A 22,792-nucleotide genomic window follows, 5' to 3' on the forward strand; every position below is an offset into this window, starting at 1 on the left:
CCTGCACAAAAGCAAGAGATTTTCCTACCTTGATATGCTCAATCCCTCCCATGTTCATCCAGGCCTGAGCTTGATCTGGGTTCAGCTCCACAGACAGTTTATAGCTCTAAATAAATATGAAATATTTTCACATTAAGATGCTTGTGCCTCTGACTAAAAGCCACATAAGGAGGAAAACTGACCTCCCCCATCAAACCCCTTAAAATACTGTTGTCTCCCTTCTTGATTTGTCTGACCTACAAATTGTGTGTGTTGGTGTCTTTTTTATATTAAAAAAAAAAAGAGGTGCTCTACTCAGCCAGATTAATTAGGCACATCTCCTAGGACTGGAAAGGAGATCTAGAGGTCATCTAGTCTAGTCCCCTACCCTCTGGGCAGGAACAAACACCATCCCTGGTGTCTGTTTGCTCTAATTGGCCTCCTAGAGGCTTGACATCACAACCCTGGGTTTAGCAGGCCAATGCTCAAGCTACTGAGCTATCCCACCCTCCATGAGGTTGCTGAGGTGCTGGTACTCAGTATCAATAAGACTGAGAAAAACAAAAAAGGCACTGATGTGCATCCAGGTTTTGGAGTCTTACGTGGATACATGTGAAGAGACCACTTTCCATGAAGGATCTATCTGACAGAATATGCTTCTTCTGCAGTGTCCTGGAAGGAATCAAGGCCACTTCCAAGATAGTGCATTCTCTTCTGCTGATCCTGATCTGCAGGGATGCTCTGCAATGTACAGCTACCTTCTGCATACAATATGTACCTCTGATGAGGAAAGCAAACCTCCACGCCAGCACGTATGTGCAGGGAGGGAAGGTTTTAATAATTCAATGGTTGCAAATGTCTGACAACATGGACACGTGCAGCTTTAACAAAGACATGGTATAGCTTTCCCATCTCCTTTATTTTGCTTCTACAAATGTGGGAGAAAATTAAAAGAATTTTTGGACTATAATTACAACTTCCTAAAAGTAGAGATGCTCGTTAAAGAGGGTTTAATGAATGTCTGGACACCTATATGGACAAGACCACTCAGAAATGTAATTAATTAAAACAGAAAATGTGGACAGGGTGTTTTGGGACTGATCTCACACTTCTAGAGAGCCACCCCATGGCTTCACAACTAACCTACCAAATTGGAGGGAATTTTTTTTCTGTATGAATAGTTCAAAAGGAATGGAGGGGCGAGAACATCATTGTTACGGTAACTATGGAAGTGATACGCCCCTTCCATAATCCCAGCTATACTACTTGGTGACAAGATGAGCTATCTAAGTGAAAAAGCACTAGATATGCTTTCTGCATAGTATTAATTACGACTAGTGAGCTCAGTTCTTGGACTATATAAACATAACCATGTGCTTTAGAGCTGTGACTTGTTATACCTCAAAAGCCTTGTCAAGAAGGTTTTGTTCTCTTAGCTGATTTCCTTTAGTGAAAAAGAGTTCCGATATGACTTTAGGATCCTTTGGTTTTAGTTGCAGAGCTTTATCTATAGCTTCAAGGGCCTGCAGAAAGAGAGAGAGAGGACATTCTATTCTATCTAGCTTCTTATGCTGTGCCCATCACTGTGGTATTTGAGCATATGAGGCACTGAGCAATACACAGCATCACCACTCTGCTCCCCAAATTTCCATTTGCTTGTGGACATTTACCACATGCAGAACCTGAACTTTCTAGCACCTCACAGCCTGATTTTCAAAGGTGCTGAGCAGTCCCCTTCTGCTGGAGTCAGTAGGAACTGAGTACTTGATATCTCTGGAAAAAAAATCAAGCATTTAGTCTTCAGTCCTGTTCCCTAGATAAGTGTTTCCCATGTACCACTCTCTGGGCTGGCGCCAGTCCCTGAGATTTTCCAGACACAGTATAGGAAGACAGCCAGCCAGTCCCTGGTGTCAAAAAGGCTGAAAAACACTGTTCTAGATGCATGGAAGCCTCAGATAAACCAATCCAGCTATTGTGCATTTCACAAATGTCAGTCGCAGCTGTGGCTACGCGCCCATTGCTGCACATCTATCAGGACAGGTTTTAGCCTTTGGCTTTACAGAACTTAAAATTTCTCCCAAACTCTTTCATCATGTGTGTGTGAGACAGAACAGAGAGCACAGTAGACAGAGACCACTGTACCTTGCTGTAACGCTCCTGCTTGCTGTAGATAGCTGATAAAAGGCGATAGCATTCTAGGCACTCGGTGTTTTCTGTCACAATATGGTTAGTCATTTTTTCGGCTTCCTTTGTTTGTCCCATCGTTGCTAACACCTGGGCCTAGAGTTCAATAGTAAACAGAGTTTTCATCCCGTTTTCTGATACCCCTCTCTCATTACACACTGTTGTCAAAAGAGCTGTGATAACAAGCTAGTACGCTAGGCTGGTAAGATCAGAGACAATAAGGTGGCCTAGCTATTATACGATGCCACATCTGGACCTGGTATTCTGCTTTCTGGCAAGGCAGGAGGTTGGAGTGCTAATAGACAGTGGTTCAGCAGTCTCATGAGGAGAGAGTGAATGGGCTTCGCTGAATAATGTCCCTTTCAGTCAAAAGAAGCAGACCTGGCTAGCACTCCTGGGAGAATGGTAGCAGCTACAATGCGGGGCTGAATGGAGTGAAAACTAAAAAAGAATGGGATGGAAATTTTCTGGGCTTTGAGACAGATGAAGAAGAGCCCTTCCTGCCACAGGACAAAATTAAAACCAAGACTCGCTCAGTTTTCTGCTCTACAGAAAGCTCACAGTAATTATCAGCCACATGAAAAGAGAGCCAGGCCTCAGAACGTCCCACCATGGATAGGATTTATAACTCCTGACAGAACCCTGTCATGAACATTCCAGTCATACACTCACCAGTGCCAGTCGAATCTCCTTGTTTGATGGCTGCAGGGCTGCGGCTTCCCTGTAAACCTGCAAAGCTTCTTCATACTGCCCTGTGTTATAGTAGAGAGCTCCAAGCGGGGAAAGAATTTCAGCCTTCCGTGATACTTTCAATGCTCTAGGTGTGGGGAAGAATGAAAGGTCGTCAGGTGATGCTGGGATTGGAACGTAAGACGAGAATGTGATTTGCTGGGGGATTTGCTTGAAAAGGTTAGTGCTCTGCACTAATGGACCAGAGCCAGAGGTTTTTGCTTCAAGCCAACCCAGAAGGGAAGAGCTGTAGAGGGAGCGTTCATAATCCCTGCTGGGTGAAGGGAGTGGCCCAATTGCAATCCATCTGGCCCACGAAGGAGCAGGAGGGTCAGGCTCCAAAGGGAATGGAAATCTGCAGCTGTGCGCACAGCTCCTGGAACACCTACAGCTCCTGGCTTGAAGGAGAAATATCAACCCAAATACTTGGTTTCTGTCTTCAGCATCACCGCTATAAAAATTGTTCCAGCACTGCCGGTTGTGGGATGAGTTTGGCAATGCAGGGAAGAAAAGGGAGGTGTTCTAAGAAGCAGGTAAAGGAAAGGCCATCCCCTCTTACACACTGGGAGGCAAACCCCGTAGAAACTGTTCAGCATATGGGGAGGTGCTATATGGCAGAACAAATTTCCAGAAGAGAGCCAGATTCCTGGAGGGTGAAGGCCTTGGCTCAGGATTGCATGGCAGTTACGTGCTCTAAAACACCTGTGACACTCCCTCCCTGGAATGCTTCCAGTGTCACATGAAGTGCATGATGAGTTTACTGGTAACAACCAGAAGTCACAGAGCTTCTAAACAGTAACACCCTGCAGCTGAAAGTAGCAGAGGATATCCTGGGATGCAGCCCAAGGGGAGCATAGCAAGGCACTTGCTAAACAGTCCTGACCAGCTGAATCCTATGGCTCTGTGCATTCTCAAAACCCAGCCAGGCAGAGCAGCAGTAGGGGACATGGCACGCACATGCAAGGAGTGAAAAAAACAAACCCAACACTGCACATGGAAGATTAAAATGCGAATGAATCTTCCTAAGGTCCTGTAACAAAGATGGGATGTAGGTGGTGTGAGTGAGGAGTCAGCCTCCCATCCTGAAGCGTGGACTCAGAGGTTACATCTACAACTGTAAATAAATACCTGGGTCACCACGTCTCAGTGAGTGGATCAGCTGGCCTAGGCACAGGGTTCGGGCTGTGGGTCTAAAATAGCAGTGGGGCTGGGGCCCAGCATCTGAGACCTTTGCTCTTCACAGGGCCTCAGAGCCCAGGATCCAGCCTGAACTCAAACATCTATACTGCAATTTCATAGCTCCACAGCCCAACTCACTTGACTTGGGCAAGCATGGGCCATGCTGCAGGTATTTTATCGCAGTGTAGGTGTGCCCATAAATTTTAAGGCCAGAATGGATCATTGTATTCATCTAGGGATCAGTAACCTTCATCATACAGCTTGTCATTTAATCCACTGGTGGGCCAGGAGACATTTGGCTCATATTGACCAAATGCAGCCATCCCCCTTTCCCCGCACAGCTCCCAATGGCCAGGAGCTGTAAATTGATATAAACTGGCCAAAATTAGATGCAGGCTTTTAACAATCAGGGGAATGAAATTCTCAAGCAACCTTCCAAGGGGAGTGATGGGGGCAAACAACCTGACTTGTTTGAAGACAAGAATGTGCTGGCTGCCACTTCCCACAGCTTCTGTTGGCCGGGAATGGTGAAACATGGCCACTGGAAGCTGCAGGGGGACTGCACCTGCAGACAGTCAATAGATTAAAGTGACAGGCTATGTGCTGAATGTTCCCAATCCCACATCTAGTCTGACCTGTACATCAAAGCACACAGTGCCTAACCCACCCACTCCTGTAGTAGGACCCTAACCTCTGAGTTTCTGAAGTCCTCAAATCTTGAATTAGACTTCAAGATACAGACAATCCACCATTTAATCTAGTTCAAACCGGCAAGTGACACAAGCCCCATGCTGCAGATGAAGGTGAAAATCCCCCCAAGGTCTCTGCTTTCTGTGCCTTTTGCTTAAAATTTTTCAGCTAGGAGACATTGCTTCCTGACCCTAAATACCACGATCAGTTAGATCCCATATGTGGGGGAGACCCAACACCAGACAGCTGGGAAGGACTGCTCTGTAGTAACTCAGAGCCCTCCCATCTAGTGTCTTATCTCTTGCCATTGGAGATATTTGCTAATACCAGTCATGGAGGAGCCATGTACCATTTTAGGCAAACTCCTAATACCATCCCCACCATAAATGAGCCTGTTATTCAAACAAGTTAGGTTGTTTGTCCCCATCACTCCCCTTGGAAAGTTGCTCTAGAATTTCATTCTCGATGCTTAAAAACCATCATCTAATTTGTGTCAGTTTATAGCCATTTGTACTTGCACCAAAAAAAAAAGCCCGTAAAGAACTCTTCTCCCACCCAGGCCTTTTCCACTTGATATCTTTATAGAGGACAATCATCTCTCCCCTCAGCCTTTGTTTGACTAGGCTCAATGAGCCCAGGCAATTAAATCTCCTCTCACAAAGTAAGTTTCCCATGCCTTGGATGGACCTAGTAGCCCTTCTCTGCACCTGTTCCCGTTTGCAACTGTCTTTCATAAACATGAGAGACCCGAAGTGCACACAGCATTCCAGAGCAGCTCACACCGGTGCCTGTTATAATGGCAATAACACTTCTTGATCTCTCTTGGAAGTACTTCACCTGATGCATCCTATGACCGCATTAGCTTTTTCCTAGGCACATCACATTCACAGCTCACAGTCATCCTGAGATCATGCCATGCACCCAGATCTTTCTCCTTCACTGTTGCTTACAACTGATACATCCCCAGCTTAGAGGAAAAAATCTTGTTGTCAGTCCCTAAGGTCACAACCACACTTTGCACAGCTAAGTTCCATCCCATGTCTATTACTTACCGTATGTACCAAGCTTCAGCCTCTTTGTTCTCACCCAGAGAACGGTAGAGTCTGCCCAGGTTCATCATGGCCACATAGTGGTTGGGACTGAGCCAGATGGCCTGCTGGTAGTGGAACACTGCTCTCTCAGGAGCTCCTGCAAAACAAAAGGCTTGTAGGCTGGTGCCTCTTGGAAGTTGTGTCATCGTGGTCCCCCCAGCCCCCAGCTGTAGTTACTATAGTTATTTGCAGGTCTTAGAATTTACTGGTAGAAAATAACTGTAGAATATAATCCAGATTTCTGCGTGTCAGAGGAACCATTGGGTGGCACTGTGGCACTGCATTTTACCTATCTACACATGAAATAACAAATGGGATTCTGAAATCCACTAGATCAGACACAAATACAAACAAAATATTGTGTATTCTTCTGTGCCTTGTGCTTAAAATTGCTGAAGTTCATTGTATCCTGAAAAAGGTGCCAGACAGCTAGCCATGGAGAGTGAACTTGTATTTAAAATAATTTTATGTATAGCCTTCCATACAGAAGGACCTCATCATGCTTTATGTACACAACACTCTACATACAAAGTACAAAATTAGCATAGGCAAAGTTGAAATCACCAACATCCCAGCAATGCAAATTTGAAAACTTCAGTGGATGTTAACTCCACAATGTTGTATATCTTGGGCCTGATTCTCAGCTGGTGTAAAGCACCAAAGATAAAGCTATGTCTATTTGCAGCTGCTAAAGATCTGTCCCTTCATATGTTTTACGGCAAACAATTTCACAGTGAACAACAATATATTAAACTACATTTTTAGCCGGAAAAAAGAAACAGGAATCAAAACAGTACACAGTGCCCAAGGGCCAGAACCTAAACTTAGCCACAAAAAGGTAGGAACTACCTATGCATCCAACATAAAAATTATATTAACTATTTCTTCTGTTCTACCCATAGTGAGTCTCATAAGCACTTGAAATACCTCAAAACCAGAGGAGCACATAACCTTTTAGGAAAGAAGTTTCTAAAATATTCAGCGATGGCTTAACTCTAACCCAACTGATGAGCAGATGTGCCATGAATGCTTTAGAAAATCCCACCTTTAAAATGTCGTACTGTTAACAGTGGCATAAGCACTTAAAACACAGCCTAAGGAGAGAACTGAAGTCTTTCAGGCCAGCTGATGCCTAGGCCTTACGCAGGTGGAAGTAGTGCCTTTCCTTATTGCGGTGCACACTGACAGCTTGTCTTCACTGCAGAGGTAACCTGCGTTTTACTTGTGTTGCTGCTGATTTGAGGCCCGTCCACATACAACAACCTGTAGCTTAAGTACAGAAGTGCTTTTAATTTGATGGCTGTCCAGACAACGAGTTAGGTTAGAGTTCAAACTAGTGCATCTCACCAGCTCCAGTGTTATTTGCAGCAGGGCCACTCTCCCTCAAGGCAGGCTAAATGGAGAGGAGTAAACCTGAGTGTAGACTGACCAAATTAACTTTCAGGGAAGACACATCCTGTGACTTAACACAATTTTCCACTGCGTAAGTGCAGGACCCATTTCCCAAAAATTCATAACTTTATTATCCAGTTTTCTTTAGCCCCTCAACAGGACTATTTACATGTCAACTTTAAAGTTTCATAATTCAGCCTTTTTTTTTTAAGTTGTGTTTGTGTGTAAAGGGGGGAACTGTGGCAATAGAGCAGGCACAAGTTATCTTTTCCTCTTGCAGAATGAATAAGTGCAAAGAGAAATTAATTCATGCTAAATTGAAATGGAACCTCAAGGATGGAAGGAGGAATCTTGGCAACTTCACACAACAGTTTAGGACTGTAAGAGAAATTTGAATTTTGCCAAGACACAAGGTTAAAATCTCCACTTCTGCACTTACTACCAAGGTTCCTTTCCTGGCCTCATTTATTCAGCAGTTTTGTTTTATACTGGCAGCAGAACAATGCCCCATAAGATACTACAAGAATGAGGGATCCATACTAACTCTAGAGGCACTAATGCCACCCACAGAATCATGAACACCACTTCCTGCCAGATCCTGACCTGCAAAAGACTGCTTTCCAAATAATAATTCAGTCTGACCCTCTTTAACTTTGAGATGTGAGAACACCAGAGCCTGAGGCACAGAATGGGCACCAGCTATGCCAGCTTAGCCTGCAGTATTTCACCAGTGTCTCAACCCAGGTTTTCAGTATCCTCTCGTAGCAAGAGGGTAGTTTCGTTTCTATGGCTGTTAAAACTTGGCCTTGTTTCTCAAACTCTCAGTAGAAGGTGCCATTTTTTATTACGTGGATGCCAGGAGTTGCCTGGGGCCATGGGGGTTGGATTTGCCCGAATAGCACAGAAGTGAAAAGCTCCCTATCCCATTACCAATCCCCTGAGAAATCCAGTCTCCCCACAAGAGTCAGAGGTTTTTGTCCTGAAGTTTCAAAGTTTTGTTTATTTTACAGCAGTGTTCTGCTTCTTACTGCTGAAGAGCAACTTTGCCACTGAGCAGAGTCCACAAACAGCCACAAAAGTGACGTGGGAGTCTGGTTCTGAGAGGTCATGTGTTCTGGGTAAACTATCCCATGGGGGTCATGAGGCTATTCCATGAAGCATTGCTCAATATTGAGAACATATCTGCAGGCACTGGGATGGTGAGACAAATATGGCACAAAATGCACCGAGAATCACTGCTTACAGTATTAGTGTTTGTTACAAAACTCTTCAAACTTCAAGCACTCTTGTTAATCTCAAGAGAGCAGGGAAAGTCTATTTATTTTATTTGAAATCCATCCTTTGCTCTGGGACTCCTGGACAATCTTTAGAAAAATATACGACTAAATAACCCAGATCCCCACTCAAGATGGCAAAACAGTCAACAACATAAATCTGCTATCTCCATTTCACTTACCAGTATCAACTAAGAACACACCATAGTTATTATGCAGATCAGAGCTCTCTGGACAATTCTCTATCCCAGCTTGATAAACCTCCTGAGCTTCTTTAAATTGTTCCTTAAACAGAGGAAGATGTGTTATTAGTGGTGATACAAGTTTTGTTACTAATGGCTGCATACTGATGCTTCATAGAAATGCCTCGTTATCATCACACAGTACTGTAATAATCGAGGTCACTTCATCTCAATAATCTGGGAGCTGTGCACATAGGGTGAACTCTTGTCCCCCATTGAGGTCAATGAGAGTTTTTCCATTGACTTTGATGGGGCTAGGATTTCACCCACAGAGTCAACATTTGCCAACTGTTACCTCAGAGGGGTTCTAGCAATTACCTGCACTTCCCCAGACATTCACAACAGGAGAAAGCTCTGGTAACTATGCAACAACTGCTGGTAAATGTTGCCAAAAATCAGTTATTCACTCAGTTCCAGGGGTTTCCCTGGTGTCAGGGCATGTATGGAGGCGTGTGGGTGGGGTGGGGAGACAAGCAGGGACATCCCTCCTAATCTCTGAGTGTTCCTGCAGTCCAGAAAAGGAAGCAGCAAAGGAATGTCTGGCTGACAATTGAACTCTCTGTCCTACCACCTCTAGAGCTGCTGTTACAGGCAATGCATGGGAGGTCCACAGGGGTGCACATGCAACCCCCATATTATCCCCTTCCCTCACATTCACTGAGTGCCACGCGACGTCTGATGAGTATGGGGGCAGCCCCTCCTCTCCGTCAGGGGCATAGACCAGAAGTGCTACCCCCTAGGCATAGTAAAAGCTTCCTGATTGGTTAATAACAGACTGGTTAATAACTAAATCACAATGCTTTAAATATCATGGGCTGCACATTGCTTCTGGGCACACATTAAACAGCCAATTGCAGGTTGTGAGCTGCAGTCTGACAGTCACTGGTTTAAGGTGTATGGTGTAGTAAGGTCAACCTAACCCCCACTTCAGATGCAGCAAGGCTGATGGAAGAGCTGTCCATTGACCTAGCTACTGCCTCTAGGAGAGTCAGACTGCCTACAGTCACTGTAAAACCCTTTCCATTGACCCAGGAAGTGTCTGCATTAGAGTGGCACATCTCGAGCGCTATGGCTACACCACCGCTGCCTCTGCAGTGTAGGTAGATATAACCTAAGGCTGCTCTGTTAGGGATGAATCCATGCTGCTCTTGCACAACCCTGCCAGTATTGAATGACTGGAAGGAGTATTTGCAACTCCATGTTGATTTCCATAAAATCTTTGTCTGCTGAGCACTTCTGGAAGGTCAGGCAACAACTCCCTGTTTTGTAATGCTTCTGGGGACACCCTGAGTACGAAAGGCTCTCTGTTACCCACATTCTAGCTAGCATGAATTTCATGAGAATGCAGCCAGACATCATGATGGGAATAAGGTCTTCAGTTCTGATCAAACAGCATTTACAGTATACTCTTTCATATCTGGCATTCTATCATCGGGAACTCTCAAATAACCAGAATTTTAACCATAAGTAAATTTTAGTTACATTTACACAAGGACAGTATAATGAAAGTAAATACAAATAAATACAGCAAATACGGTATAAGTGTACTATATCACTGTTGTTGGTAAATAAAGTCCTCTGCATACATTTGTTTGTTTCTTAATATCTAATCTTGTTTGTCTTTAGTGTTATGCATTGCTAGGTACGCCTCTCTATTATCCAGAATATTTGAATATCCAGCAACCTCCTGGTCCCAGGGCTGATGGATATCAAAGTTTACTGTATAAAGTTTCCCACTTACAAGAAAATTCACAGATACATGAGAAAATTACCTGCTTGCTCTTACAGAAAGAGTCTGAAAGAATTACTGGATTTTTCCCTCTCCTCTCTCAGTTCATACATTTGCTGTGGGTTGTATTATTTAATGCTTGTGAAAGGGAGGTATTTTAATAGTCAGAGCCAATGCTGTGCAAATTTCTGACGCCCAGCTCTGTTGCTGTTGCTGCACGCACCTTAATGATCTGGAAAACCCTGAAATGACAAACTGTGGCCTGTCTCCCAGCAGGAAGCAGAGACCATCAAGGGGGATTTTCACAACCAGCACTTGAATCTAAGTTTAAAATAGCAAAAATTTATTAATCCACTGCACCACCCTCAGTCCAAATCTTTCTCTTTTTATTTTTCTGTTTTTGGGGTGGGGGAATTAATGAGTATGCTTTGTTAAAAGGTTCTTTAAATCAAGATGCACGAAAGTGACCATTCATTTTGGGTGCCCTGCTTGACACACTATAACAAGACCTGATTTTGGATGATCAGGACTTTTCAGAATGAGGCCATTGTAGAGTGCCAAGTTGAGCACTGAAGAATGTTGGCTGCAGTATCTTCTTACAGAAGAATGTCCCAATATTTGGATAGTAACAGAGAGGTAGCTGTGTTAGCCTGTACTCCAACTAAACAAAACAGCAGAAATATAGCACTTTAAGGACTAACAAAATGATTTATTTGGTGATGAGCTTTTGTGGGACAGGACGACTTCATCACATCAATCTCATTTCCACTACAGACTGACATCTATAAGTACAGAGGATCAAAATATATATATTTTTTGCAATAAAAACTGACAAATCAAGTACATAGGACTGAAGTAGGTGACAGAGGGATAAGGGATGTTAAGTGTCCTGTCGGAGTCACTCTCACAGACCTTGGGAGGCAGGCCTGTCCTCGCCTACAGACAGCCTGCCAACCTTAAACAAATCCTCACCAGCCACTACAAATCACAAACCAGTGGCTCTAGGCCTGGAACCAGCCCCTGCAACAGTCCTCGCTGCCACCTCTGCTCACATAGCTACACCAGTGACATCATCACAGGACCTAACATCAACCATACCATCAGGGGCTCCTCTACCTGCACATCCACTAATATAATATATGCCATCACGTGCCAGCAATGCCCCACTGCAATTTACATTGGCCCAACTGGACAGTCTCTATGTAAAAGAATAAATGGACATAAATCAGACATCAGGAACGGTAATGTACAGAAGCCTGTGGGGGAACACTTCAATCTCCCTGCACACTCAGTAGCAGATTTAAGGGTGACAGTCCTGAAACAAAGAAATTTCAAATATCAAATGGAGAAAGAAATCTCTGCGCTGCAATTTATTTGCAAATTTGACTCCATTAACCAAGGATTAAACAGAGACTGGGAGTGGCTTGCAGCTTGAAAAGGCAGCTTCTCTGCCCTGGGTGTTAAGATCTCCCCATTAGACTCTGACAATGGCTTATATCCCCCTGTCTGATCTGACTTGTTTTTTCCTCTTTTGATACCCACTGTTGATACAGGGCCATTTCCACCTTGCTGAATAAACCCTGTCAGCTCTGGCCCTCCCTTTTTCTGGGACCCCACTCTTTAAATACTCCTCTGAAACCACACCCCCACACTCATGCATCTGATGAAGTGGGTCTTTGCCCACGAAAGCTTATGCTCCAGAATATCTGTTAGTCTATGAGTTGCCACAAGACTTGTTGTTCCCGAAGCTACAGACTAACACAGCTACCTGTCTGATACCTGCCTCAGATAATTATGAGCATCAAAGGAAGGGAAGCAGTCTATGTAATGCGTAAGCTAATTGATGTCTCTGTTCATACCATGTGTTAATGTGTCAAATTTGAATACGAATTCCAATTCACAACTTTCTCGCTATCATCTGTTTTAAAATTCTTTTTCTTCCAGGACACAAATTCTCAGGTATTTAACAGAATGGCCTACTCCACTGAAGTCTTCACTAACTGGCTTATGAGTACTGAGTTTCCTGATGTCTGCTCTGTGTCCATTTATTCTTTGGAGAAAGTTTTGCCCAGTCTGTCCAATGTACATAGTGGCAGGGTATTGTTTGCACATAATAGCATATATAATGTTGCTGGAAGTGCACGAGAATGTGCCCTTGATCTTGTAACTGACATGGCTAGGTCCAGTGATGGTATCCCCAGAAAAAATATGTGGACTAAGTTGGCAGTGGGGTTTGTTGCAAGGAAAAGTTCCAGGACTGGTATTACTATGGCTATTACCTGTGATTGCTAGTGAGAATCTTTCTTAGGTTAGGAGGTTGTCTATAGGAGAGGACAGGCCTGTCACCTAGGGCCTTAGGGAGCACAGCATCATGGTCTATAGTAGGTTGTAGGTTTTTAATGATGCATTCCAGGGGTTTGAGTTGGGGGCTATAGGTGATGGCAAGAGGTGTTCTGTTATTGATCTTCTGTGGCCTATCTTGGAGTATCTGGTTATTTGCCTGGCCCTGTTAATATGTTTTTTTTTTTTTTTTAAATTTCTCTTGGTGGGTAATTAAGCTTTATAAATGCTTGGTAGAGGTCTTGAAGTTTTCGGTCTCTGGCAGTAGGATCAGAGCAGATGCAATTGTATCTAAGGGCTTGACTATAAACGATGGATCGTGTGGCATGTGCTGGATGGAAGCCGGAGGCATGCAGGTAAGTGTAGCAGTCAGTGGGTTTTCAATAGAGAGTGGTGTTGATGTGGCCATCACTCCCATCAAGGAGTGAACCAGAATGTTTTTACTTCTTGGCACAGTTTCAAATTCAGCTCTCAGTCGTTGCACCAGTGAATCCTAGAGGTTGTTCACTAGACTCGCTTGATTTTGGCCAGGACTGGCAACCAAAATAGCAAGAAGAACCCTTTTTTTCTAACTCAATAATTCAAGAGCTGCAACACATGTGAATACGAGATGGTCCTTAATAAATAACATCAAACCGTCCCTTTTATAAACCCTGTTTTAAGAACAGCACACACACACAATGATTTGTAACACAATACAAGTTTACTGCAGGACATTCACAAACTTCCCTTCTCTCCCTCCTCTATAAATCTTGGATTCTATTCATCTGCTCCTGTCATCTGAAGAAGTGGGTCTTACTCTTGAAAGATCACAATGTAATAAATATGTTAGTCTCTAAGGTGCTGCAGAACTGCTTGTTATTCTTAAAAAGGTTCAGTTTGGGCCATTTGTGTATTCCGATAAAGAATTACCACCTCTTGTATTTTTCCAGGGAAAATAAGGAATACATTTAGCACCAGGAGTGCTTAAGGAAAACAAAGGACAATTTTTGGACAAAATTCCTGTGTCATACCTTGTGTGCTCTTTAAGTGCTAGAGCAGCACAGCTATACCATTGAAGCTGCACCACTGAAGTGCTTCAGTATAGATACTCCCTGGGCCAAAGGGAGTGGTTCTTCTGTCAGCAGATATAAACCACTTCCTCCCCCTCCCAAGCATCAAATTCTTCTGTTGTCCTAGCACCGTCTACACAGGCCTTTAGCTTAACATGGCTGCTAGGGCGTGTGGATTTTTCATAACTCTGACCAACGTAATTAAGCCAATCTAATTTTCTAGTGCAAATCAGGCCTGAGGGAGACTTTACAAGGTCCATCTTCAAAACTGTGAGTTTGTTTTTTATCTCAGCTGATTATAAATTTTTTGGGGGGTTAGAGGGGGGAATAGGTAACTTTTTGTTGTTGACTTCACTGATAACATAGAAGCTGTGTTTAAACACAAGAAGCCATTATGTTATGATGGATTAATGGAATTCCACATAAAGACGGATTACAAGCAATCAGGAACACCATCCCTGATGCCACCACAGCCAATCTGGTGTCTGACCTCTGTTACTTTGTTCTCACACACAATCATTTCCATTTTGGGGACAATTTATACCTCCAGATTAGTGGAACTGCTATGGGCACCCGCATGGCCCCACAATATGCTAATATATTTATGGCTGACCTGGAACAACGATTCCTCAGCTCTCATCCCCGATTACCACTCCTCTACTTAAGATACATTGATGACATCTTTATGATTTGGACCCATGGTACAGAGGCTCTAGAAGAATTGCACAGAGACTTTAACAATCTACACCCCACCATCAACTTATGCCTCGATTACAACATGCAAGAGATACATTTCCTGGACACTACAGTATTAATCAAGGATGGCCTGATCAGTACCACACTGTACCGAAAACCTACTGATCGCTATACTCATCTACACCCTTCTAGTTTCCATCCTGCACACGTGACTAGATCTATTGTTTACAGTCAAGCTCTTAGGTATAATCGCATTTGCTCTGATCCAACTGACAGAGACCAAAAACTACAAGAACTTTACCAAATATTCATAAACCTGAATTACCCACCAGGAGAAGTAAAAAAACAAATCAACAGGGCCAGATGCATACCCAGAAACCAGCTACTCCAAGATCAGCCCAAAAAAGCCAAGAACAGAACACCACTGGTCATCACTTACAGCCCCCAACTCAGACCACTGCAGTGAATTATTAAAGACCTACAACCTATTCTTAATTAGGATGCTACACTCCAGAAGGCCCTGGGTGACATGCCTGTTCTCTCCTACAGACAACCTCCCAACCTCATGAGGATCCTTACTAACAGCCACAGTCTATACCCCAGGAACACCAGTCCTGGAACCTTTCCCTGGAACAAAGCCCGCTGCCAGCTTTGTCCACATATCTTCTCTGGAAATACCATCACTGGACCTAATCAGGCTACTCACAGAATCACGGGCACTTTCTCATGCTCCTCTACTAACATCATATATGCCATCATGTGTCAACAATGCCCAGACGCTTTGTATATTGGACAGACTTCTAACTCCCTTAGACAAAGGGTCAACGGGCACAAAGCAGACATTAAAACACTCCAGATCCACAAACCAGTTAGTCAACATTTTAATGGAATGGGCCATTCTGTCAATGACCTCAAGGTATGCGTGTTACTGAAAAGAAATTATCACTCCTTTGTAGAAAGAGAAGTGGATGAACTGACATTTATATTCAAATTCGGAACATTAACACACGGTTTAAATCAGGATGTGAACTTTCTGAGTCACTATAGGGGCTCGTCTGCATACTTAACTCAATCTAATTCTTGATCTCCCCCCCCGCCCCTCCACTCTCTGATTTGCTCACCTTGATTATCTTTTTCTGATTTGTCCTTCTTGCTTACTGTTTTTGGTTCTCTGTGTCTTAAATATTGAGTCTGTTCTGGTCTGGATATGGTCTGAAGAAGTGGGTCTGTCCCACGAAAGCTCACCTAATAAACTATTTTGCTAGTCTTTAAAGTGCTACTTGACTGCTTTTTGTTTTGATAGTGTATAGACTAGCACGGCTTCCTCTCTGTTACTGGATTAATGGGGTTTCAGATCAATCAAACTCAATGGCATATATGACTGTGGGATGCTGTTATGTCCGAACTGCACAGGTATCCGTGGCACAAGGCATAGACAACTCTCAGAATCCTGTTCCAGCATGTGCTGGGTTCACTGCACAGTCTCTGGTGAGAGCTTTTGGCAGTTCTAAAGTCCTGGCCAGGAATCTGGAAGGGTATACCCAGAGCATTACACAGCACTTACTTCCACACAGACTATCTTAGAACATAAGAAGGGCCATACTGAGTCAGACCAAAGGCCCATCTAGCCCAGTATCCTGTCTTCTGACAGTGGCCAATGCCAGATGCCCCAGAGGGAGTGCACAGAACAGGTAATCATTGCATGATCCCCCTCTTGTCATCCATTTCCACCCTCTGATAAACAGAGGCTAGGGACACCATTGCTAACCATCCTGGCTAATAGCCATAGATGGACCTAATTTCCATAAATTTATCTAGCTCTTTTTTGAACCCTGATTTTATAGACCTCAATCATATCTCCCCTTAGTCTCCTCTTTCCTAAGTCGTAAAGACCCAGCCTTTTTAATATTTGTGCATATGGCATCTGTTCCAAACTCCTACTCGCTTTTCACCAAAAAGGCAAATTTTCCTCTCTGAAAAGGTACTGTAGTACAGTCACAAGAGCCTCCTTGTCCTATTGCACTTAGTATCGTGAACCCCAACTCTTCAAAAATCACAGGGCGGACCCCAAGATTCAGAAAACTGATACATTTGTCAACATTTTTAAAAAATAAAATTCCTGGGAGCTTTGTATTTGCTTTCTTAGCCTTCAGGATGCAATCAGGCTTTTCTCTTCTTTCTTTTTTTCTTCACAGGAGCTAGAAATGTCTTTGTAAAAAAGAGAAAAGCTGAGATCCTCACAATACAATTTGATGAAGATGAAATTTGAAGAAGAAATACAAATATCATGAGTCACAGGATAAAACCAGGAAAATTGGCAACCCTGCAGTCAGAGTAAATCAGGACAAATGCCAGTGAAGGCAGTAGAGTTGCATCACTGTATACTTGTGAACTTCTGATATCACAACTATTTCCATGGCAACATATTATCGCAGCACAAACAATAAGCCACAGCTGAGATCAAGTGGAGAGAGAAGTTGGGCTCCCAGTAGGAGGAGTAGCTTGGCTCCAAAACCCCAAAAGGAACATTGGAAGTTTTGACCAAGTGAAACCCTGTGTTGTAAAGTGTTCTCTTATTGAGCCTGTTCTGGTCTGAGAACCATCTTGTAAGGAACTGGAAGACATGGAATTACAGGAGCCTGTAGTAATTCCCTTAAGCATGAGACTTTCTTCTTATGAACCTCTTTTACAGCCACCAGAGCAAAGGCACTTTACGCCTTATTTCAAATTCATACCTCTTAAATTATTGGGGAACATCCTGTGGAGGATCAAGGCAATGAAGATGCGATCTCATCATGTCACTTCCACCTGCTCTCTCCTTCTTCATCTATCCCATGCAATCTCAGAAACAGCAGTTTCTTATAGATATGATCACTTCATGACAGCTAATTAAATGTGCAACTTCTAGCAAACCCCCCCCGTTTTCACACCTGTGTCCCATTAAATTCTCGTAACGCTTGCTCCTCAGTCCCAGCCAGAGTGTTTGCAGAGCCCAAGGCGGCATGCTGTCTGCGGGGCCTGGCTGATGGGCAGACGATGCTATCTTCAATTGGAGTGCAGGGCCCTGCAGGCACAGGGTCCAAGGCAACTGCCCTGTTCACCTTGTGCTAAAGCTGGTCCTGTCCCTCTCCCATAGCTACACACAGTTCTTTAAAAAATTGTTACTGGGTAAGTTTTCTATATTGTGTCTTAAAAGTGTTCAACAATGCAAAAATGTATGATCCAAATTATGCTCCAAAGGGATAAAACAAAGGCCATGAACTTAAGGCCTTTTAAGAACTGCAAATAATACATGTCTTGAAAAGGAAGAAGTCAGACTATAACTGAAAAATGAGATCTCACTTCTCCTTCCCAACATATATATCATCAGGGTAATGCTGGCATAATTTCCTGTAATGTATTCCTCAAGGAGCTTTGTGCATTTAGGGTCTAACTCTGCAGCCCTTAATCATATGGAATAGCGCTTACTTGCATGAGCGGTCCCAGGGAAGTCAACATGTCTGTTTGTCCAAGTGGTTTGCAGTATGACAGCAGCAGAGTCAGCTATTAATCTTGTGTGGTTTGAAATGCGGAGGTGTTAAAATGCTAAAGGAAGTTGTTACCATGTGGGAAAACTATAAGGGGATGGAAAAACTGTGTGTAGTAGATCAATTATTAGCAGACTTAGCATTTTTAAATCAAAAGAGCTACAGCTAAGGACATTTCCTTTGAACACATGGCCTTGCAAGACTATGTAATTCCATTGTCCTGACATCCTATCACCAGTACTTCTGATTGAAAACCAGCATTAGCATAGAATCATAGGACTGGAAGGAACCTGGAGCGATCATCTAGTCCAGTGCCCTAAGATCATGACAGGACTAAGTATTATCTAGACCATCCTTGACAGGTGTTTGTCTATCGCATTAAAAATCTCTAATGATGGATTTCACAACCTCCCATAGCAATTTTTTCCAGTGCTTAGCTACCTTGACAGGACATTTTCCCTCATGTCCAACTTAAACCATCCTTGAGGCAATTTTACTATATGGTTCTTGACATTATCCTCAGAGATTAAAGAGAAAGAGAAGTTACTCACTGTAGTAACGGTGGTTCTTCGAGATGTGTCCCCGTGGGTGCTCCACATTAGGTGTCGGGCTCGCCCTGGCGCTGCAGGTCGGATCTTCCAAGCAGTTTCTGCCGGACCGCACATGCGCCGGTGCGCGCCGCTCCATGCGCGCTCCCGGCCATGTGCGCGATCCGGTCCCTGCCAGTTCCTTGACCAACCACCTCGGATGCTCCTGCAAAACACTAAACAGGGATCTGAAGCAGGGAGGATGGGCGGGTGGTGGAGCACCCACGGGGACACATCTCGAAGAACCACCGTTACTACGGTGAGTAACTTCTCTTTCTTCTTTGAGTGTCCCCGTGGGTGCTCCACGTTAGGTGACTACCCAGCAGTAACCCAAAATAGGAGGTGGGTAATCGGATCATGTGTAGCTTGTCCCTGAGAGGACCGCTGTTGAGAGCTGGGTATCCTCTTGGAATACCCTGTGAAGGGCGTAGTGCTTGGCGAAGGTGTCATAGGATGACCAGGTCGCCGCTCTGCAAATGTCTTTTAGCGCAACGCCCTTGAAAAAGGCTGTTGATGCCGCCACCGCCCTAGTGGAGTGAGCCCTGGGCGTGGCCAGTAAAGGAGTCTTTTTGAGTTCGTAGCACATTTTTATGCAGGATACGATGTGCTTCGAGATTCTCTGCGAAGAGAGACCTTCTCCTTTTGATTTGGGAGCGAGAGAGACTAGGAGTCTATCCGTTTTCCGGAAGGACTTAGTCCTGTCTATATAGAAAGCCAGCGCCCTCCTCACGTCCAGGAGGTGTAGGCGCGCCTCTTTGTTGGAGTTATGAGGCTTTGGATAACGAGGGTAAAACTATAGGTTCATTAATATGAAACTCTGAAGAAACTTTGGGAACAAAGGCTGGATGCAGCCGTAAGGTTACCGCCTCCTTGGAAATTACTATGCAGGGTGGCGTTGCCATGACTGCCGCAAGTTTGCTCACCGTGCGAGCTGACGTGATTGCAAGAAGGAAGGTCGTCTTTATCGTAAGGAGACGGAGGGAAACCGTGGCTAAGGGTTCAAATGGTGGTCCCGTTAGCGCATTAAGCACCAGGTCCAAGCTCCACGAAGGTGGAAGCAGTTTCCGAGGTGGGTATAGGTTTACCAGCCCTTTGAGGAACCTGGTAACCATGGGATGGGCAAACACTGTGTGCCCTTCCTCTTCATGTCTGAAAGCCGATATAGCGGCAAGGTGGACCCTTCAACGAGGATAGGGAGAGTCCGCCTCTCTTGAGGTCCAGTAAATACTCTAGTATTACAGGTATATGCGCAGCAAGGGGGGCTAATTGCTTGGTAGAACACCATGCAGTGAATCGAGTCCATTTTTGCTTATAGGGCTTCCTGGTGGAAGTCCTCCTGCTACTTTCTAGGACTTGTTGCACTCCCTCCGTATGCGTGCTCTCTAGGGAGCTGAGCCATGGATTAACCATGCTTGCAGTCGCAGGCCTCGGGGGTGTGGATGCACTATGGACCCCTGGGCTGCGTGAGCAGATCCAGCGCCACCGGGAGGGGCATCGGTGGACGGTCCGACATGCGCAGGAGTAAGGGGAACCATTGCTGTCGATCCCACGTTGGGACTACTAGGATCATTCGGGCTCTCTCTCTCCTGGCTTTCTGCAAGACTTTGTGGATAAGCACTGTGGGAGTAAAGGCGTAGAGCAGGGGGCCCCTCCACAAGATCACGAATGCATCCCCCAGGGACCCCCGTCCCAGTCCTGCCCTGGAGCAGCATTGTGGGCACTTCTTGTTGTGTTGAGTGGCAAACAGGTCTACCTGGGTAAAAACCCCATGCGTGAAAAATCGGTCGTAGCAGATCGGAACGGATCTGCCACTCGTGTGTGAGTGTGAAGCGCCTGCTCAGCTGGTCTGCCTTCACATTGTGAGCGCCTGGTAAATACGAGGCTTTCAAGGTTATATTGTTGGCGATGCACCAGTTCCACAATCGGACTGCTTCCGCACATAAGGCACGGGACCGAGCTCCTCCTTGCCGATTTATATAAAACATGGTGGAGGTATTGTCTGTACTGATCCCAACTACTTGCCTTGTATATGGTCTTGAAAGTGTTTGCAGGCGTTGAACACGGCTCTGAGCTCCAGTATATTTATGTGCAGTGACTGTTCCGTGGAGGACCACAGTCTTTGCGTCACCTTTTCGCCCATGTGTGCTCCCCACCCTATGTGGGAGGCGTCGGTAGTGAGAAAAACAGATATTTGTGGTTGGTGAAAGGGCACCCCTGTTAGCATGTTCTTGGGGTTTACCCACCATTGCAGGGATCTGCGCACCTCTGTCGTGGGCGACACCACCCTGTGGACAGTGTGTGCTGCCGGTTTGTAGACGCTCGCCAGCCAGTGCTGCATGCTGCGCCTATGCAATCGGGCATTCTGTACCACAAACGTTGCTGCTGCCATGTGGCCCAGCAGCTGTAAGCATGTCAGAACCGGCACCGTAGGGCTGAAGGTGATGACTTGCACGAGGGAACCAATGCCGCGAAAGTGGGCATCTGGTAGATAAACCCTTGCTGTGATGGAATTTATACGTGCCCCTATGAACTCTATGTCCTGTGCGGGGTCTATCTTTGATTTTGCCAGATTGATGACCAGGCCCAGCGAAGAGAACGTGTCTGCTGTGACGCATATCATGCGAAGTACCTCCTCCTTCGAGGCCCCTTTCAGTAGGCAGTCTTTTTTTTTTTTTTTTTTTCAGATATGGGAATATAAACACCCCCTCTCTGTGCAGGTAGGCTGACACTACTGCCAAGGTCTTGGTGAAGACTCTGGGGGCCGAGGAGAGGCCAAACGGCAGAACCTTGTACTGAAAATGTTCTTTGCCTACCATAACCCGGAGAAAACGCCTGTGAGCCGGGTGAATAGTTATGTGGAAATACGCGTCTTGTAAGTCGACGGCTGCGAACCAATCTCCATCGTCCAGTGCCGTAAGTATAGAGGCGACTGTGATCATCCGAAAGCGTTGCTTGCGCAAGTACCGGTTGAGGCCTCGAAGATCTAGGCTGGGCCTCCAGCCTCCTGTCTTTTTCTGTGTGAGGAAGTATCTTGAGTAGAACCCTTTCCCTCGGAGTTGCTCCGGCACTCTTTCCACTGCCCCTATAAGCATAAGATGGCCTACCTCCTGCTTGAGTCTCGCTTCGTGGGAGGCGTCCTTTAGGTGGGGTCTGGGTGGACGTCGTGGCGGTGGGAACGACTGGAAGAGAATCATGTAACCCGTGGCCATGATCTCCAGTACGCATTTGTCTGTGGTGATCTTTTGCCACTGGTCGTAGAATGGTCAGAGGCAATGGTGGAACAGTAGCTTCGGATGACATTGCGCGATGGTAGCGATACTGCAGCCCTCGATCTGTGTGTCAAACTTGTGGCCTTTGGCCCTGCCCTGAGGACACACGGCTCTGTTGAGAACGTCACCTGGGAGTTCTGTACTGTTGGTGCTGTTGATGTCGCCCTTGCTTGTAGCCCCTGTGGTACTGGGGACGCTGTGGTTGATACTGCAAACAGCTTCTGCGTGTCAAAGGGGAGATCAACGATCTTCGCCTGCAGATCCCTCGGGATACCCGAAGTCTGGAGCCAGGACTCCCTGCTCATGACCACTGCCATAGCTGTTGAGCGTGCTGCTGTATCCGCTACGACTAGGGCGATCTGAACTCCCGTCCTCGAGGCCGCGTAGCCTTCTTGCACGATAGCCTTGAGCACCGGCTTCTTGTCCTCTGGAAGCGAGTCCATGAGGGAGGTTAACCTAGAGTAGTTGTCGAAACTGTGGTTCACTAGATGCGCTGCGTAATTCGCCATTCTCAACAGTAGGGTGGAGGAGGAGTAGACCTTTCTGCCGAACAGCTCTAGTTTCTTGGCATCTTTGTCTGTTCCCCCTGTTTTGAACTGAGATGTTTTTGATCTCTGTTGAGATGATCCTACCACCAGAGAATTTGGTTGTGGGTGGCTGAACAGGAACTCCATGCCCTTCGCCGGCACGAAGTATTTCTTGTCTGCTCTCTTGTGGACAGGCGGAATAGTCACAGGGGTCTGCCATATCGTGGTGGTGGACTCCAAGATTGCTTCATCAAGCGGTATGGCTATTTTAGAGGAGGCCGGAGGTCTCAGATTTTTAAGGAGCT

General features: G+C 45.2%; 1 protein-coding gene across 5 annotated transcripts in view; it reads right to left on the bottom strand.

The window, feature by feature from the left end:
• Positions 1-22,792, bottom strand: part of TMTC1 (transmembrane O-mannosyltransferase targeting cadherins 1) — a 262,529-nt gene that overhangs the window by 18,319 nt on the left and 221,418 nt on the right. For all 5 annotated transcript variants that reach the window (XR_012647083.1, XR_012647084.1, XM_075006402.1 and 2 more), the window contains 6 exons: positions 8,701-8,803; positions 5,814-5,949; positions 2,836-2,980; positions 2,122-2,259; positions 1,380-1,502; positions 29-106 (listed from right to left, as the gene is read on the bottom strand). Coding sequence is in view for 3 of the 5 variants with exons in the window: in XM_075006402.1 (XP_074862503.1) it covers positions 29-106; positions 1,380-1,502; positions 2,122-2,259; positions 2,836-2,980; positions 5,814-5,949; positions 8,701-8,803 (723 nt within the window). In the remaining 2 variants the exon portion in view is untranslated. The remainder of the gene's footprint in view (positions 1-28; positions 107-1,379; positions 1,503-2,121; positions 2,260-2,835; positions 2,981-5,813; positions 5,950-8,700; positions 8,804-22,792) is intronic.

The sequence above is a fragment of the Carettochelys insculpta genome, chromosome 1 (assembly GCF_033958435.1).
Source record: "Carettochelys insculpta isolate YL-2023 chromosome 1, ASM3395843v1, whole genome shotgun sequence".
Taxonomy (NCBI): domain Eukaryota; kingdom Metazoa; phylum Chordata; order Testudines; family Carettochelyidae; genus Carettochelys; species Carettochelys insculpta.